This window comes from Asparagus officinalis, chromosome 6 (genome assembly GCF_001876935.1).
Source record: "Asparagus officinalis chromosome 6, Aspof.V1, whole genome shotgun sequence".
NCBI lineage: Eukaryota > Viridiplantae > Streptophyta > Magnoliopsida > Asparagales > Asparagaceae > Asparagus > Asparagus officinalis.
The window spans coordinates 6283209-6303140 of NC_033799.1; the positions used below are offsets into that span (position 1 = coordinate 6283209).

General features: G+C 38.6%; 1 protein-coding gene across 4 annotated transcripts; it reads right to left on the reverse strand.

Moving 5' to 3' along the window:
• Positions 8704-19532, reverse strand: LOC109845026. 4 transcript variants are annotated; one of them, XM_020414213.1, is made up of 8 exons: positions 19002-19532; positions 11508-11685; positions 11248-11422; positions 10631-10753; positions 10454-10540; positions 10181-10373; positions 9429-9669; positions 8704-9079 (listed from the first exon to the last, which is right to left on the reverse strand). In XM_020414213.1, exons 1-8 carry the CDS (start codon positions 19248-19250, stop codon positions 8841-8843), a joined length of 1485 nt encoding a protein of 494 aa, XP_020269802.1. In that variant the 5' UTR covers positions 19251-19532; the 3' UTR covers positions 8704-8840. The 4 variants fall into 4 exon arrangements, with proteins under 4 accessions (XP_020269802.1, XP_020269800.1, XP_020269803.1 ...); XM_020414211.1 differs by having other exon boundaries at positions 9429-9681; XM_020414214.1 differs by having other exon boundaries at positions 9429-9681; positions 11508-17265; positions 19002-19125.

The following is a 19932-nucleotide window of genomic DNA, read 5'->3' on the forward strand; positions in this document are numbered from 1 at the left end:
TTCTTCCATGTTGTTTCGCTTCCTTTGAATCATTCCCTTCTGATTAAGAGAGCAGCGTTTATCGTCTTCTCTTTGCTTCGAGTGGTATTTGGATGTCTGTAAGCATTTTTCGACGTCTACAGATATCCCCTCCAAAGTATTCCAGACTCATTCTTTTATAGAGGAGCATGGGATACTTTGGATAAGATAGATTTTACTTACGATCCCTTCAATGCTCGGCTGAGTAGATCGTGTGGAAGGACTTGTAAATGGCTTCAATGTTTAACCTCTTCTGCTGTTAGTCTATTCAGTTCTTCGTAGAATAGCTAATGTTTTCCCGGCGTCGCGTTTATCGCTTGACCGTTGTCGAGATTTTGAATTGAAGTTGGTACTTGCTCTTGCAGGTTCAGCTTTCACCACTGAGTTGATATATCCATTAAGAGCTCATCAGGTTATCCTTAAGAAGATTAATATTCTCCAGAAACTTCCTGTTGAGGGTGGGAATACAGTTTAGACTCGTGTACCCATTGGAGTATTATGGTCTCTTTTTTTGTTGGTAGAGATGAATCCGATGATGGAGAGGAAGAATTTTATATTCTATCTCCTGGTCTCTTGTTTGTTGGTAGAGATGAACCCGATGATGGAGAGGAAGAATTTTATATTCTATCTCCTGGTCTCTTGTTTGTTGGTAGAGATAAACCCAGAATCAGAGAGGAAGAATTTTATATTCTATCTCCTGGTCGAAAGGGGATTTTGGTTTTGGTCCTAACTGTAGTAAGGTTTGACCAAGATGGGAATCTGAGACGATCCTAACTGTTTAAAGGTTTGATCGTTCAATTTGTGGACCTCTCGTTCATGGAACGAATCGAGAGGGGATTTTGGCTTTGGTCCTAACTGTTTAAAGGTTTGACCAAATGGACAGTGAGACGATCCTAACTGTTTAAAGGTTTGATCGTTCAATTTATGGACCTCTCGTTCATGGAACAAATCGAGAGGGGATTTTGGCTTTGGTCTTAACTGTTTAAAAGTTTGACCAAGATGGGAATTTGAGACGATCCTAACTGTTTAAAGGTTTGATCGTTCAATTTGTGGACCTCTCGTTCATGGAACGAATCGAGAGGGGATTTTGGATTTGGTCCTAACTGTTTAAAGGTTTGACCAAAGGAGGGTTTGAGAGGGAAGATTGATCCAACGAAGTGATCAAATCTGCAAAAGAGTATTCGAAAATCACTGTGGGGATGTAGTGTTTAACACTTTGTTTGTAATGATCGGGTTATTCCTAAGAAAATTACATATAGCATTCTTTCGGGAACTTCCGTTACATGAACCATCCACCCCCAGCTTTTTCTTGTGAAACTGAGTTTATCATTATGTTTAGCTATATGATCGGGTTATCCTTAAAAGTACCATGCATGGCATTCTCCAGGAACTTCCCGTGAAAGAAAGGAAATAGTTTAGACTCATATACCTGTTGGAGTATTAAGGAGCAGTTTATACTCGTATACTTTTCGGAGTGAGATGGAGAAGCAGTTTATACTCGTATACTCATCGGAGTCAGGGAAAACAGTTTATACTCGTGTACCCAATGGAGTAAGTTCGTCTTTAATCGGCTTGTTTTGCCGTTATGACGCCAGAATCAATTAATGCTTGTATCTTATTTTTGAGACCAAAGCAAATTTCGGTGGGATAAAGAATCCTTCTGTGATATGCACAGTAGTTTGGATCTGTAATCATCTTAGCACCCTCCTGATCTTTAATAGGCGGTAGCTCGATTTTATCATTGGCGAGGAGGTATTCCAATATGACTGGAGCTTCATCGTCTTCGAAAGAATATTCCTTTTGAAACCTCGGATCAAGAGTCACATTCTCAACGATTGCAGATGTCATTGGTTGGCCTCTCTCAGCTTTCTTTCTTTTAAGAAAGTGCTCAGCTTGTTCACCCCGAGATTTTAACTCCTTCCAAGTTGTGGATGGCACGACCCCCAGAGCTTCCAGGACATCGATGGAGAGGTTATTGTGGCATGTTTGCAGGATGAACTCCTCTGTAACAGGATCTCTACAATTCATTGTCTTGTCACGGAAGCGCTTGATAAAATTATCGACTAACTCTCCGTCTTTTTGCTTCTCATCTAAAAGGGTTCCGATTGACACTTCGGTGTCATCATCAAAGAAATTGCTGAGGAATAAACTTTCCATGTCATCCCAGCAATTGATGCTCTCTGGCTTGAGCCGTCGGTACCAATCGAAGGCGGGCCCGCGAAGGGTGCTAACGAATGACCGGACCATTAAAGTCTCGTTTCCAGAGATCATGCCCAAATGAGACTTGAAATAAATCAAGTGCTGAATCGGCGAACTCTTCCCCTCAAACGGTGTGAAGTTAATCAGATTGAATTTTGTCGGATACGGTATTGAATCCCATTCTCTTGGATAGGGACATGGAATACACGTCCTCTTCACTTCTTGAGCCGTCATCAAAGCGTTGACTTTGTTTTCAAGCTCTTTCATTTTCCCGTCATCGTCTATGTCTTCATTCGAATGACGTTGAGGAGAATGAGTTAGACCACCCCCTGTAAGAGGTGCCATTGAACCACTCCCAATATCGTTATTGGGAGAATGTGTTAAACCACCCCCAGCGTTATTACTATTGGGAGGTGTATCAGCCACAATGACTTCATCCACTTCTGGATCACTGTCATCCATAACTTTCTGAGTGTGGCGGCTGGATTCAGTTCTTTGACTAGACTCAGGGGGTTGAGGCCGCTGAGCTAGCAATTCTCTCATTTGTCGGATAACTAACTCCATTTCTGTCTTCACTTCAGCTCTAATTTCTTCACGTTGTTTGGCTAGAGCTTCTTGAAGTATTTGAGTAAATTGATCAGAGGTGATCGTGAGTACTTCTCTGGTTTGTCCCGTGCTAGACATTGTATCATCAGAAGCGATTGCAGAATAAGTGTCCGAGAATTCATCCTCCGAGGACATTCCTTCTTGCATTCTCTTGTAATTTCTGCGTCTGATAGCTCCTAATTGAAGTCGAGACATTCTTTGAGCAATTCTTGGATTGACTCTTCCTCTCGGGAAAAAGTCAGGATTTGAGTCACTTGAATGCCGCTTAGACTTTCTTTTATCAGCCACGTTGATGGTGACTTCAGGGAATTCATCATCTTGGACAGCTGATCTTATAAGTCGTGCACAGGAACAATGAGTGCGAATAATTCTTTTTCGAAATTTATTCACACCCCTAACTTGATAATACGATTCATCGGTTTGATTGCCAAAAAATCGTATCGTTTGTTGGCATGACCTCCCAGGTATGACGATGTCTTTTGGTGAATGCGTCTTCTTCTGAGGGTGTAAAACCTTGTTGGCATTCTCAGGACAATTTATTGTTGCCTTTGAACAATCCAATGTTATGTCGGGAGTCGCACGTTTAGAACCACCCCCTTGTGGGTATGGAGTCTTAACGGGCTCCGAATGCTGATTTTGCACAACTCCAGTTTTTAGAATCCAAACTTGGCAAAATTTCAGTGGTTCTTTGGTCACCGTTTCCTTCCTCCTTTCTCGTTTTTGTTGTAAGAGAGCACGGGCATGAGCAGCGTTTGCACGACGTTTTTGTATACATTCTTTGAGGGTCGAACGAGTCCTTTTGACAATAGTCCATTCATCCGTCGTGAGTTTAGCAGAGATATGAGTGATTGGTTGTTGAGATAACTGAACCACTCGATGTCTCCTCGACTCTAGGTCCGCATGATAACGAACCCCGTCGGTTTGTTCCAACGCCTTAGCCATTTGGCGAGCGCAGCGTTGGCGTTGTCTCTGACGAGCTCTTTTCGTCAATGGTGAACTTCGATCGAACGACTCCTTAATTGGGGAGGAATCATCTTGAGCAGAGCTGTTACGAGTAAAATCCTCAGCAACAATCGGACGAGAGTCTTCATTCGTAGCATTTGATAACTTCAACGAAGATGAAATCTTCCTGCATTTGCGAGGCGAGGAAGACTTTACAGATGAGGACGACAAATACTCCTCAAACTTTGCTTGGTCGAACTCGTACTCGACCGTTGATTCAACCAGGATCTTGATGATTGGCTGCGACACGACGGTCTCGGCAGCGAGACCGTTGGCTCCCACTGTGGTCGCCAGCTTGTTTGCGTCAAAAGCTGGTTTTGTCATGGAATTCATAATATCTTCAGTCGATTACAATAAATTCAAAAAGAGATAGCCTTTTTACAAGACTTCTTTTACACAACAAAATGAAAATTACAACTCTTGGGAAACAAACACAAAAATCGTCTACCGATCTTTGTTTTCGTGGGACTTTGCCTGTGCCGGGAACGCTTTGGTTGGTGGACCGCCGAATCACAGATCGTGAAGGGGACTTATGATTCTGACTTCGTTTATCGAAGTGAGAATTAAAATGATATCTTATCGAAGTAAGATAGTCGTTCTTCTTGAAATCAAGTCAAAGCCTGAATATCAAGGAGTTGCCGGAGGCTCAAGAACTTTGCTCTCTCTCTGCTCTGGATTGCTCTGAAGTGCTCAAAATGATCAGCCCCCTTTGAAAAATGGCCTTCGAGGGGTATTTATAACCGCTAGAAACAGTTGGCGGAAAACAGGCTCGCGAGACAGTGTTTACTGTCTCGCTGTCGAGACAGTGTTTGCTGTCTCGACGGGCGAGACAGTGTTTGCTGTCTCGGCCCGCGAGACAGTAAATGCTGTCTCGGAAATAGTAACAGTCAGGCAGTTTTCATTTTAACTGTCTTCCCACGTTTCAAACTCCGTTATTTTGGCAGTTATCCACGTGATTCTCGCCCATGACGTTTCCCACGTTCTTGAACAGTTAGTGGACGTGTATGGCAGTTGTTCCAGGTGGTTTTTGACCATTTCAACACTGTCTCGCTGGCGAGACAGCAAACACTGTCTCGCTGGCGAGACAGGCAAAAACTGTCCTCGGCTGGCGAGACAGCAAATAGCTGTCTCGCTGGCGCAGACAGCAAATACTAGTCTCGCTGGCGGCAGACAGCAAAAACGCCTGTCTCGCCCCTGGCGAGACAGTTCATTCCGTCGCTTTGCTTTTCAACTATGAGATCCCTTTTGAGTGCATTTTCTCTATGTGGATATCTATTAGCATTTTCTTGACGCCGGGTACAATAGTAAAGACTGTCATTATTCTTTGGATTTTTTGGATGATCTTCTCTTCAGTTGTATTTGGATATCTTTCAGCATTTTGATTTGGACGCTACACCCACGGTCTTCGAGGGAGCGCACACGGTCTTCGAGGTAACCCGCGGCTTTTGAGGGAACGCACACGGTCTTCGATGTAACCCGCGGTCTTCGATGTTGGGCACGAGGTTCGAGGTATCGCAAAATTTGACCGTCATCCGACTGATTCCTATAAAATTCGACGGCTTCTCTCCTCAACCCATCATCTCCCAGAATAAAATGTCTAGCTCATCTAGCTCTAGCGATGATGAAATGATGAAGAAGTTCTTTCTTATGGGAGCTGTTGTCGTTGAGGAAGAAGAACAAGAGAAATGTTCAACTTCAGTTCAACACAAACGACGTATCGTGCTCCATCGAAACCGACTGGAAGGCCACAATCGGTTATTCCAAGATTATTTTGCTGACGCACCAACCTATCCTCTTTATTATTTTCGTCAAAGGTTCAGAATGAGGCGTTCGTTATTCCTTCGAATCCACGACGCAGTCGTCGAACATGACAAGTACTTCGTCCAAAAGAGGAATGGTGCTGGACAGTTAGGACTATCTAGTCTTCAAAAGATTACTGCAGCTATGCGGATGCTCGCATATGGAGCATCCGCTGACTCCGTTGACGACTACGTTCGAATCGGTAAAAGTACGTCGCTTGAGAGCGTGAAGAGGTTCGTTCGATCGATTATCAACATCTTTGGAGAGGAATACCTTCGTGCACCGACTAATGAAGACGTTGCACGCCTGCTCGAGGAAGGCTCACAACGAGGTTTTCCTGGTATGCTTGGGAGCATCGACTGCATGCACTGGACATGGAAGAACTATCCAACTGCCTGGCAAGGTATGTATACTGGATAAAGTAGTCGTTAGCTCTATGCCAGAACTTATCTTTGTGTTGCCCCGTGCCTTGGATGGAGTCTTGGCTCGTGTTCAGCCAAGCAGACACAAGAAGCTTATCCTCGTGGACAGTCCAATTTTCGGACCGCGTGTAAGCCTTCTTCTTCTTTGTGGTCGGTGTTTTCTTGGATGACACTTGTTGTGTTGCGGATTGCGATAACTCGATGGGATGACCTTCTTCTACGACTTCTGTATAGAACGGCGAGTATAAGGTCGATCCTTCACCGGTAAGGAGATGCGAATAGTAGTTGTTTTGGGAGGGATCCATAAGATTTGTAATTTGATAGGAAAATATAAAATTTTTTTTATGAGAGAGTTGTGTGGAATGAGTTGTGTAGTGAAGTCCAACGAATTTATAGAAAATTTTGTACAACGGTAAAATCTTTATACAACGGTAAAATTTTCAACGACATGATTTTACAACGGCTCAATTTTTATACATCGGTAAATTTTACAACGAATTGAAATCCCCACCTCGACCTCAACCTCAAACAGTGACACAACTCAGCCGATTAAAATAAACTCAAAACACTCATCTTCTCCCCAAATCCCAACCCCAAATCCCTAAATCCCAACCCCAGTCGAAGGCCTCATCTTCTCCCCCAGTCGGAGGCCTCAAACAACCTCGTCTTCTTCCCAGTCGGAGGCCTCATCTCCGCGAACCTCGTCTTCTTCCCCAGTCGGAGGCCTCAACCTCGTCTTCTTCCCAGTCGGCGGCCTCATCTTCTCCCCCAGTCCGAAGCCTCCTCTTCCACATCTCCGGCGCCTCTTCATCTCCCGTTGGATTTTTGCTTCTTTTTGGGCAGATCTGCGAAGGTGTATTGTTGGAGGGGGGGTTTTGTTAAAATCCGGCAGCTTGGGAGCTCCGAAGCTCTCCACCTCCACGTCATCGCTTGAGAGCAGGTTGGGAGAGCTTCGGAGGCTGTTGGAGGGGGCTAAATCGGAGGAGGTGTCCACGTCGGAGCTGAGAGCAAGCTTGGGAGCTTGCTGCCCATGCTCTTAGGTCATGTTGTTCCTTGTTCTTATATAATATGTGATATTTTTCGAGTGAAAGGTGGGAGCGTTTCATTTGAAACGAAGTTTGGAGCCTGTTTGGATCGGGTATTTTGAAGGGGAAAGGAGAGGGAAAGCTGCCAATTTGTCGGCTTTTTGACAGTTTTCCCCTAAAATCTGCCAATTTTCCTTCAAAATACCCGATCCAAACAGCCCCTTGGCTCCTTGCAGAGAGTCCGACGAGGAAGAAGGGACACGTGGCACCGCTTCGGAGAGCAACAGTAATGATGAGGATTTTGGAGGGGGTTCGTTGTATGGAGATTTGAGGAGGATGGAACTCGTGAGAGGAGTATGATGAAGGATTTTGGTGTACAAGGAGGAGGAAAATTTGCTGTAGGGGTTTTTAGGATGGGCTATTTGCGTGTATAGTCCTTATATCATGGATATTTGCTTGATACCCTCAAATCTTAGTATTTGCAAAATTACACCACAAATCATCTACTTCGTGAAAAAATACCCTTAAAATCAACAAATCATCAACTCGGAGCCAAAAATTTTACTATTTTGTGGACAATTTTTACATTGTGATTAAAAATTAATTTATCAAAGTTAATGATTAATTTCTTTGAGGGTAATTTTTTCTAAAATTGATGATTTGAGGGGTGGCTTTGCAAATAGTGAGATTTAGAGGGTATTTCTGTAAATACCAATGAGTTAAGGGCATAATTGCAAATAATAACTACCAATTTTGATTTGAAATATTTGATTTGGCAACATGATCTAGTTGGGAATGATTAAACAAAATTTCTTTTTCGGGAAAATAAACCTACAGAATTTGCTACCACTTCGGTTGGAGCAAATACTACCACGGTTCTTAGCACTAAAATCATATATTAAAATTTTAATCTCATATCTTCAAGTTTGCGGATTTTAACACACATACTATTACTGCAAGTCATTTTTTCCAATTTCTGAATTCATAATTCCCTCATGATTAAATGATCAGGGTTTTCCTTATGATGATTAAGTGATACAAGAGAAAATACCAATTCTTCTTCTTCAATAATGCCACAAGCGAAACAGAGCTGGGACATAAAATATCATTAGAGGTAGTCGTATCTTCCTGATTCTGGTTGTTGCCGGAAGTTTTTTAAAAAATTACAATAAAAAAAAAGAGTTGGCAAGCTACCTAATAGATAGCTTCTACTTAATTACTGTCGCAAGTATGTCTCTACTTAAAAGGATCTAGCTGAGTTGACAAGCTACCTTTAAGTAGTGATTCAAGGTCTCGGAATCGACTACCTTGAAGAAGACCCACACATAAATTTAATTTTTGGGAATACCCGAGGCCGAGCTTTACGGCCCTAAATCCTACTTTTTTGAAGGATAGGCTGCCTCATATCAAATCATATGTATATGATCGTTGCGAAGATGGTAAAGCTTTGACATATTACAAAAAAAAAAAAAGAGGATCATTCGCTGAAGATAACAAATTAAATAAAAGAGAAGCATATCTACATCTCCGAACAAAACTAAACTTTTGACAACATTTTGAAAGCTGTACATGCATATAATACGCACAGAATCCATACGGAAGCCAATCTCTGAGAGAACAGATGTTTAACATAAATGAAAATGCTTGCTGAAACTTTATTAAAAGAGGATATGATGTCTAAGTTAATCATAAAGAAGTTACAAACAACAAGCTTATTAATATATGGCAGATATTTGACCCTGATAATAAACTAAAGTTGGTGTTTTGTCTAGCTGTGCCAGGCATGGACCAAACCTTTATTGTTGCCGGTGTACAGAATGTCCTGTTCCTCGTCATAGAAGATGGCAGTCACATTTTCAAGCGCCTCCGCCATCAAGCTTTGAATAAAGGTATAATTACCATCATCACTTCCCGTAGGGTCGATATCGAGCCTGGGATTGCTAGCAGTAACTTTAGCAATGCGCTTCCCGGTGTGGATGCTACTGAAATGGACTGCAGGACGTAAGTCTGCAAAGATTTCACCCAAATTGTAAGTACTCTATGTAACTTCGGGGTTAGTTGCGGTTAAAGCCCCTATATTATCAGTATTTTGAACTTGACTACCACTCTAGTTTTATTGTTGCAGATGGAACCCCCGTCCTTCCCCGATTTGTTTTGACTCTTTTACCCTCAGAGAAAGAGTTGTTTTTTGAAAAGTAGACACCCTGAGAGTAAAAGAGTAAAAGAGAGAGAAAAATCACTCGAGGGCCTATATGTAACGACAAGACTAGAGGTGTATTCCAAAAAACCATACTACAGGGTATCCGCGATTAAAACAAAACTTTGGCCTGAATCTTTACAAAGCAATTCAAGTTACCTCCTTTTGGCATGCAGTAGGATATGATTACGTCCCCATCGCTACTGACGTAGTACTTGTTGAAATTATTCTTTGGGTACCAGAGATCGTGGTCTTCAAATTCAGTAATAAGCTTTCCCTCGCAGTTCCACACATTGACTTTCCTTCCGGAAAAAGTCAGAAAGATTTGCCTTCCATGCAACAAGCAGATATCGTCTATAAATCTGTTATGGTTTGCATCAACAATCTCCAAGGTCCTCACCTGCTCAAAAACCTTCATAACATGAATTTTATTTAAGCAATGATGAAAACCAAGAACGTCAGAATGTGAAATTTATGGATCATTTGACTCGGTATAAATGGTTTTAGTGTAAATTTGTTATTCGGTGTTACAAGCCAGTTGACTTAGTTGATTAACATAGTAAAGACTGGATAATCAATTTTACTACTCCTATGCATTTCCGGTGCTAACATGTCACTATAATAATAGAGTGTGCATTTACCTCACTTGAATGCTTTTCATGCTAACAAGCTGCAGCTGTGCCAACTAACATCATTGAACATTTTGTTCTTTTGAAGAACAAAATTGACCGTTGACCAGTAAAATACGGATACATAATCATAGAAGAAAGTTGAGTGTAGTCTGGAATAGTTATGCTTTGAGAAAAAGTCAACTGATAACTGGAGAGTACAGAATGAAAATAATTTTAGGAAAGAAAAATACTGTAGAAAATTTCCCATTTCTGACAGTATTACGTTGTGAAGAAGCTTACGTCAAGAATCTGGAGATTCTCCTCTTCTTGTTTGATGATGACCTTCTCATCTAAGTGCTTCACGAACTCAATACTCTTTTCTGGGTGCAACTCTAGTCTGAAAGATTTAAGTTCCTTTCCATCTTCACTAGAGAGTAGCTTAAGTTTCAAGAAAGGACAACTCGAACGATATACCACTTGCAAGATACCAGGACTGACATTAGAAATAATCTTTAGTAACCAAATAAAATAATGGTTAACTTAAACTAATGCAGGCAGAAAAAAAAATCTAACCTCATCTTAATAGACCCGATACTTAAGTCAGAATTAGATATAGAGTACAAAAGAGAATAGTTCTTCAATTCATACACCTTGTACATGCTGCAAGTGATTGAGAAACAAACTTCTTCATAAATTTTGTTGAAAAGATCATGAGAATTCCTAGGAGGACAAACACGGAAAGATGCTTACCGGTGGCTGACGTCATAAGTTAGTGCCTTTGCATTTATATCATCAAGCTCAACGTAGCTATGCAGATTTGCCTCTGTCCCGAAAAGAGGAAATCCAAGATCCAATTGATTTCCCCCAATATACCTGAGACATTACCGTTCAGATTATGGTTTTCAACATCATATACACATAGACACAAGCATAATTTCTCCGTTGTTCATTACACATATATTTAAATTGAGATACAAATATATGCGTCCATGTACATTTATTTATGGTATAGAATTTCTTTTGAATGTTGGAAAGGTCATGTATCATATGCTCAAGACACTGGCCTTGAGACTCGTATATTATGACTCCAAGTAACAGCTTTCTTTCATAATAAAAAAGATAAAGTTGACAGTACTTAGGAAAATTTTCACATCAAATCCTGACAGCTACATTATTCTTGGGTTTATAATGGACCAACCTCTAGATATTATTCCTATACACATCTGTTAATTTAAATACACTTCCAGTTATATTCTAACAAAGATGCAGACAGAGTAGCCATAAATTTTAAGAACTGGCATAAAGAAAAACACCTATGCTACTTCACTAAAATAAAATATGATTATTGAACACGTCAATAGTCTTACTCCATAGGCGTTGAGTTGCATCTGTATGATCTGAACTGGAACCGGGCCAAATCCATGCATGGGTCTGGTGCTTGTTTCCATGTTGTGATAAGTGACTCGTTACACTTATTATAAAATATGCCTTTAATAACTTGATCAGGACTTGTGTTCAAGAAGCATAAATGCTCCTTGGTTTCTGTCAACACAGAAGAAAAGGTATCAAATAACAATTAGAACAAACAAAAGGATATCCAGAAAACTAGAGAAGGCAACAGACTGACGTAGGCTAAACGCAGCACCACGGCCGGACTCAGAAAGCACAAATATTATGTCTTTTACTGCAACAATCTCCGCAATTTTAGATCTTTTCTTGAGGCGTTGTAAGTTTCTAAGATGTTCTAAATCGACAACACTTATGTCAAAAAATTCTATATTGTCATCATACATATCAAACTCTTCCTGCACACCAAGAAAGTAAAATGACACTTAGTTTGATGGAGCATTCTCTGAACTGAAGATGACATTTCAATTACAGTTTAAATAATGAATTTCATATGTCGAAAACAATCAACCCAAGGAGACATGTAATAAGGTAAATAAGTTAACATAACATGTGTATTTTACCATATCCTTATAAAAAAATTGCAGCTTTCATGATTTACAGAGAAAATCAAGAGTGCTTCACCTACAAGAAAATGATAAAAATGACTACACTTATCTGCAATATGATTAACGAGGAAAACAGTCATATAGTTTCTGAGCCATAGGAATTGAAAGAAAATAGATTAATTGGAAATGAAAATGCAAGTCTCAAGAACCATTCTGTTACAAATTTATGCTGATTAACAGGTTTTGCTTCTATTGTGAAGCTTGCATTGTTCAACTGAATAACAAATGGTATATCAATACTCTAAATAACAAAAATATTACTTAGCCAAACAAAGACTATGGAGAGAAGAAATGCAATAAGCTTTCTAATAAGGAAATCATCATTGCTGGAGCACAAATTCAGCCAAACAAAAAAGTCAATCAAACTCCGATATCCTCGACACAAATGCGTGATAGAAAACAAAAGTTTATACAATAACAAAAACTGAAATGATATTGTTGATGTCTTTGTCACTACACCAAAACCTCTATAGTAAGGGTTCTCTTTAAACTACATATATAATCGTAAAACTTTAAACTATTGACTTATATATTTGATTTATTACACCTTAAATACATGCACGCTGAACTTGGACTTTGGAGCTGAAAGACTGGCTTTGCTAACAACCTAAAGTATCTGCCAGTATACCAAAATCCAAAGTTGTCGTGAGATCGTAGGGAATATGCTTATGACATTTACAAATTTATTTAAAACCCCCCGCTGTAAGTCTTAACATGAATTCCATTATCCATAAGGAAAAGTTTATCATTCAAATAGGAATGAAAAAAAGCTCTAAATCAGTAGATGTTAATAAGGATCCAAAATATGGCGATAGATTGAGAAAATTTGTTCGTTAATGCTAATAAAGCATGTAATCCTGAATGGATAAAAAATGACAAGATCCATGGGTCCATGAGCATTCCCCAGTTGAAACAAACAAAATTCAGGACAGGGCATGCAACTTTATCCTTCAAATTATCTGGCGGCATTAGAAAAAGATGATTCTCGAAGAGTTTAAGTAGAAAACGGTAATTGAAAGAGAACAATCCTTTGGATATTGATATGGGCCTAAGTATGACCCCTGAATCAGAATTACATGTGAGGAAATTCTTCGAATAACCTGAAAGATCAAAATGACCACGTTGACAAATCTCTAAGCGGGCAAACTAACCAAGAAAGTTAGGTAGCTCTTCTGCGAGACGAAAGGCCCAAGTCAGGGCATATGATGAGCTAGCAATACGACGCGTAAAGAGAATACAGGGTAACAAAGATAATCATCCCTAAGGTAACAACATACTGCAAGTAATAGGGGATCAATTGGGAGAAAAAAAATCAGATAGACAACTAGCAACTTGTATAGCTGTAAAATTTCGGGGTTTTTTCTTCTTCGAAAAAACTATTAACCTTATGTTTTCTGGTTAATCCCTTATAAATGTACCAAAGTTACAATAAAGGAATAAATATTGTAAGTTATAGGGGGTTAAAAGTAAAATATGAAGTATTGCTGTATTATTGGGATTTCTTTTTACAAAAAACCTAGTGATTTATCCCTATATCTATAGGGGTTTGTCATAAATGAACCTCGCTCTCCTGCACTATTCCTAAAAAAATTCGGCGAAACAATGAATGCTGATTATAAGAAGACGACGAAGAAGGAAGAACAATGCATATTGGTACACTCATTTTGAATTTTCTGTTTCTCAGATCCTCTAGAAAACCCATTATTGATTTTGTTTCTTTTATCTTGACTCTAGCAAAGCCCATTTTATTTTTGTTTGTTGTTTTTGATTCCAATTAATAGGATGAGGCGGAAAGGGAGAAGCTCAAGAAGGGACTGTTGATTTTCACGTATGCTATTTTTGGTTACACATCCGCTTCCATCAAAAAGTTTCGCTGCCAACAGAAGGAGGTTTCATTTGGCTGAATTTTACTTGCACCCTTTGTTATTTGAATTATTATAATACTCATACATGCACGTTGAACTTGAATCTTGGAGCTGAAAGTTTAGCTTTGCCCACAATCCAAAGTTATGGTGAAATTGTAGGAAATATATTTGTCATGTTATAACCGTTACAAGTTTATCATCAATAATCACCCTGTAAGCCTTAACATGAATTTCATTATCCTTAAGGAAAAATTTATCATTCAAATATGTACTAGCAATATGACCCTTTTTTTTGCTTCAAAAAAATTCAACTCTAAATCAGTAGATGTTAATAAGTATCCAAAACATTACAATATATTGAGAAAATTTGTTCATTAATGCTAATAAAGCATGTAATACAGAATGGACAAACAATGAAAAGACCCATGGGTACATGAGCACATCACAACTCAAACACACAGAATTCAGTAGAGGACATGCAACTTTACCCTTTCAATTGTCAATTAGGATAGGCAAAGGATTCTCGAAGGATATAAATAAGAAACAATAATTGAAAGAGAACAATCCTTTGGATATTGATATGGGTCTAAGTATGGCCTTAGAATAAAAAATGCATGTGAGGAAATTTATCGAGTAACCTAGAAGGTCAAAATGATGTGTCAGATTGTAGACATCTCTCTAAGAGAGCAAACTAATCAAGAAAATTGGGTAACCTTTTTGCAAGACCATAGACCCAAGACATCGGGGTCTATGCTAATCTCGCAATATAACGATGCATAAATAGAATACAAGGTAACCAAGACAAGAATGATAATTAACAAATGCGAAGAGCCATGACAATTTCACAGTTATTATCCCTAAGGTAAGGAATATGAAAGTAAGGATGACCTTAACAACATATGCTGAAAAAACTGCACGATTGTATTTCACTAGGAAGATACTTTAGCATTGGAAGAGAGCAGAAGGAAAGGACCCTGAGACTCCGCATGGACGCTATTGGCTCCTGACTAGTTCGAACCAAAAATCCTACTGGCGTTTTGCTTGAACACCCGAACCTAGTTAGTTGGTGCATCCATAGTTGTACAATTCATGAGATAGAAACATGAGTGTAATACTTATCTGATTCATGAGATAAGAGGAGTGTAATAAGCCACTTATTTGCAAGGACAATAACGTGAGCTTATATGGTATGCAAGAAACGTGACATGCTTTAGGTTCAGTTTTTAAGTATAGGAATATTAGGTTCAGTTTTGCTTGAACACATTTTGCTTGAACACCAGAACCTAGTTAGTTGGTGCATCCTTAGTTGTACGATTCATCAGATAGAAACATGAGCGTAATAATTCTCTGATTCATGAGATAGAAATAGAAGCATAATAAGACACTTATTTGCGAGGATGAGAAGGTGGGTTTATATGGTATGCAAGAAACATGGCATGCATTAGGTTCAGTTTTTAAATATGGGAACGTTAGGTTCTATAACAATAAGAGACAAATTTAAGAAATATATTACTTGATATTAATAGTGATAAAAGAACCTCGAGAATCATGTTACAATCAAGGCATGCATAGTTTATTTGCGTAATATCTCATGCTTTTTGTTGTTTTTCTCTCTTAAAAAGTTTTTCTTATAAAAATTTTAACTGGTTTAAATTCTAAATCGGGTCTCAGAAATTTGGCGAACTAGGTCATGTTCCACTATGATCCAATTAGCTAAAGTTCATTGTTCCGTGATGGATGAACCTAGGTTACAGATCACCATAGCGTCCCATATGCCCGACAATAACTATGGTGCAACATCACAATAGAAGTGAGGAAAAAGGAAATATATACTATGAGGGAGTGCGGGAACTATTACTACAACATCTAAAATCATAGTTGGAAACTTGGAATTTATTACTACAAGGTTTGTTTTTCACACTAAGTAATTAGATATCCTATACAAGCACTTTTAATAAAATAAATCCAAGTATTTGTTTCTATATAAGTTTAGGATAGCATTAAATTCTGTTTCCTCTAATTATGATGACACTAAAGTTATTTTGTCTAGTTCGTAATTTTCCAAACATGTTGAACCATCATTTTAAGCATTAAAATCAGAGTAGGTATAGACAAGAAAAGTTTTAATTTTGTGATGTTATTAGTTAACATAACTGAAAAAATGAATTAACTATGTTATTCACTATATTTCTTACTAAGCTTAAGAACAATGGTAACATTTTCAACCAAATTGGCCTTTTGCTAACCTCCCAAATCTTATATCCTTATTTTGGACCATCTTCCATGTGATAATACTAATTGTTTAATTTGGAGGATAGATGCATTAGGCTTGAAGGCTATAGTTAAAGGTGTGCAAGAATATGGTTGGGTGATAGGATATAGAGGCAGAATTGGGTATGAGACGACTTACTGATTTCTGAGATTGATATTGGAAAGATTGGTTCTTCTATCTAGGTTTGGCTAAAGATGAATGTTAGTATTTAATGAAAAAAGTTTTCTTATTATCAAATCATTGTGATGGCTTATAAAAGGATTAATTGATGTAATTACACCGGTGACCGAGTCTTTGTATTATAAGGGTCCCTGAGATTATTGATAGTATTTACACAAGTAACCCTAAGAGTTGCTTGTTGTCTAGGCACCAGGGTCACCTTTGTTATCACAATTACAATTCCAAGGTCATTCGTACAAATATGTAGACTTTAAGGACGCACAAGTAGTTACACCATACCTCAAGGTACTAGTATGTAATTAATCCTTATAAAACTATAATTAAGTAATAAGTGGACCAACAATGGAATTTTTTGTTACACTATAGTTAATAATATAACACTGGGACGGAAGAGAGTCTCATAAATAAACATACAATATATATAACACAAACACAAAATGGACATACATAAGAGAAAGCGTGATGGGCACGTGTGCATACTATACTCAATCTCATATATGTTTAATTTAAAATAATAAATTATTTGACCGCACTTAGATATTTTATATAATGTAAGAAATATTTTCACACATAAAAGATCTTAGTGTGTAGCTTGAAAAAGAACTTGGAGTAAGAAATCATCACTCATCCATGCTGGTAAAGAGGTTTTGGTTACATCATCCTTATTACTACAATTCCATCATACTCATGCCATTTTTGGGAATACGGGAGAGCATAACACTGCCATTTCGTTAATAAGGGTTTAATAAACCATCTACATGTAGCTACAAAACGTAATGCCTCCAAAACTTGGAAAAATGCATAAATGAAAACATATGTCATAGGATGAATAAACATTCCAGCCTGAAACAAAATATCCGAGAAAAGATAGCCAAAAAAACTTCTGCCATGCAAACAACAACCAAAAATCTATGTGAATATTAACTATAAGTAAGCATTAACGTCCTCTGTATTAGTATTTCCTTTGTCCTGACATCATCAGCAATGGTAGCATCCAAATCCGAGTAAATTGTTGTCTTCTAATAGTCTTGATAGCATAATCCCTTTCCTTTCCTGTAAGCAACTTGGACCAGTGAAAGATAAGTGATAGCACAATATGATAGCACTTTATAGAAGATCTAAAATATTGTTCAAAATTCTATTCACTTTATATAACCTATATTATAACGATCATCCTGATAACCCATATTCTCCTAAGTTCTTTGTTGATTGCATAAGCATGCCATCTAAGAAAAGATTTGTAAATGTATTTGGTTAAATGTAAATTCTAGATGCATTAAGGAATAACTCCCATAATAACGCAGAGATTTGCAATGCATTATCAACTGACTCTATTGATATCATATAAAGTACGTGTTATCTACTTTCTCTTAATAAGGTTGTCTCTCGTGAGGATTGCATTCACAGATGCCAACCATTAAAAGAATCTAACCTTTAAGTGGTATGCTAATCCTCCATATGAATTTTCTTATAGCACTTCTAATCTCACCATCGTTGATAAATCCATAAGTTTTTTAACATAAAATATACCCTCAACGGGTCACTGCCATATGGGACTATCTTCCTTGAATCTATCAAGTCGAGTTCAAATAGGAAGAGAGATATTGATCACTCTTGCTTTAATTCCATCATTTCTCATGAGCGAGAATATTTGAAGCAATTGATGAACTAGAAGGAAAGATCTGGAATATTTTGATCGAATACTATGCAGTCCTTTAAGAAGACTCATACCTTCTTTAGAATCTTTACAAAGATGTAATCAACAAGCTAGAATGATAGTCCCACTAACAGAGGCAGGTTTACTTCAAAAAGCTTTTATTACATTCTAAATAACTTCAATCATACCCTTGATCTCTTCCTTCCATCAAGCTCCACCACATGAAGCCTTAATTATGCTTCTTTTGCCGCACATCAAAAACTTTACATTGATGCTGAACCTTGCTAAATCTCCATTTTTGTGGTTGTTTTCTTTGTTCTCTCTTCACGGATCTGTGTTATTATTACATTTTGTGGCCAACAAACCACTCCGATTCACTATGTTTGTTCTTGATCTGCTCAACCAAACTGGTCTAAGAATAAAAGATGGAAACTCAATGCATCAAGTGATAACTTTTTAATATGGCTAAAATCATGTGTGTGTGTTTTTTTTCAACCACCTTATGAGAGTGAGAAGTTTCAAAACCACTTCATCGCTCATTCATGGACAATTTGGATGCATCAAACAAAATGATTGGTATCGGTCATCCCTGGATAACCTACGATGGCGTTCTCCCGAAACTACCCCCAAGGAGTTCTCCACGGAAAACTACCCATCATATACATATAACGAGTTCTTACGTTTTCAATCCAAGCACGGAACATATGCTTGAATGAACAGCCGAAAGCTACTCAATCCCAAAAAGAAAGCAGAGAGAAGTTTTCCTTTCCAGCTATCCACATTATCAAGGAAAATGATGATCGCACTATAAGTTACATACTACTTTTGTGCTATCCACATTATCAACAAAAAATTGCATGTCATCGTGGTCCCCACCCTTTTATTTGTGGTAGTACAAAAATAATATAAGCTTTGTAGTATGGTCATGATCATTACTCCATTATTAACCCGTCAAAATTGCAGAAGATAAACAACACAACCAGACGTTCTCCATTCAATCAACTACCCTACATTGCAAGCCACGCTTAAGATATCAAAGAACTAACTTTGTACAGAATCACTCAATGCCGCCAACCTCAACAACTGATAATAAATAAATAATTAAATAAATAAAAATAACCGGAGTCCAAACCTGAAGCTGGATGATCCCGAGCCTCTCAGGCCCGTAGAAACCAATCCCCCGAGAAACCCTCGGCCGCTCCCCGATCTCTCGGCGCCGGAGCTTCGTCACCGTGCTAATCCGAGGATCGTCCTCCCTCCACCGACATTTCCCGCCAGACTTGCCGGCTGAGCTCCCGCTGCCCGAGGCAAAAAACGACGACGGTCGAACGACGACCCTCGAGGGGCCGCCTTTCCAGAGGTAGGTCTTGATCCTCGCCATTTCGCCTCCTCGCTGGGGTTAGGGTTTCGAAAAGGGAGTGGTCTTTTCCGAGTGAGACGGGGGGAGGGTTTCATTTGAAACGAAATTTTGGCTCTTTGCTGAGAGTCCAACGAGGAAGAAGGGACACGTGGCACCGCTTCGGAGTGAAACGGTCGGGGGCTCGGCTGGAGAATTTGGAAGGTGATGATGAGGATTTTGGAGGGGTTCATTGTATGGAGATTTGAGGGGGGGTGGAGCTCGTGAGAGGGTGATGATGAAGGATTTGCTGTGTAATTATGAAAATTTGCCGTTGGGGTTTTAGGATTTGGCATTATATGGTGTCTTCAAACGCCATGTAGGAGATGAGAGAGAGAGGGACCATGCTAATTTTTCCCTTAAAAGTACTACCAAATTTTTATTTTTCAATATTTGATTGGCAACGAAACAGGTTACAGTTTGACAAAGATGCTCAAATATTTCTTTCAAAAAAAAAAGATAGAATTTGCTACAGCCTATTCTTCTTTTATTATAGACAAACTTAGTGTAAGGACCGACCTTCATTTTTTTTATTTTTGCTAGAGTAATTCTATATTTAAATACAGTTTTTTGTAAGTGCTACTCTGATATTTTTTAAATACTACAGTATCCCGCTGAGATACAGTAAGAGTGCTACAGTGATGTTTTTAAACACTATAGCTCTCGT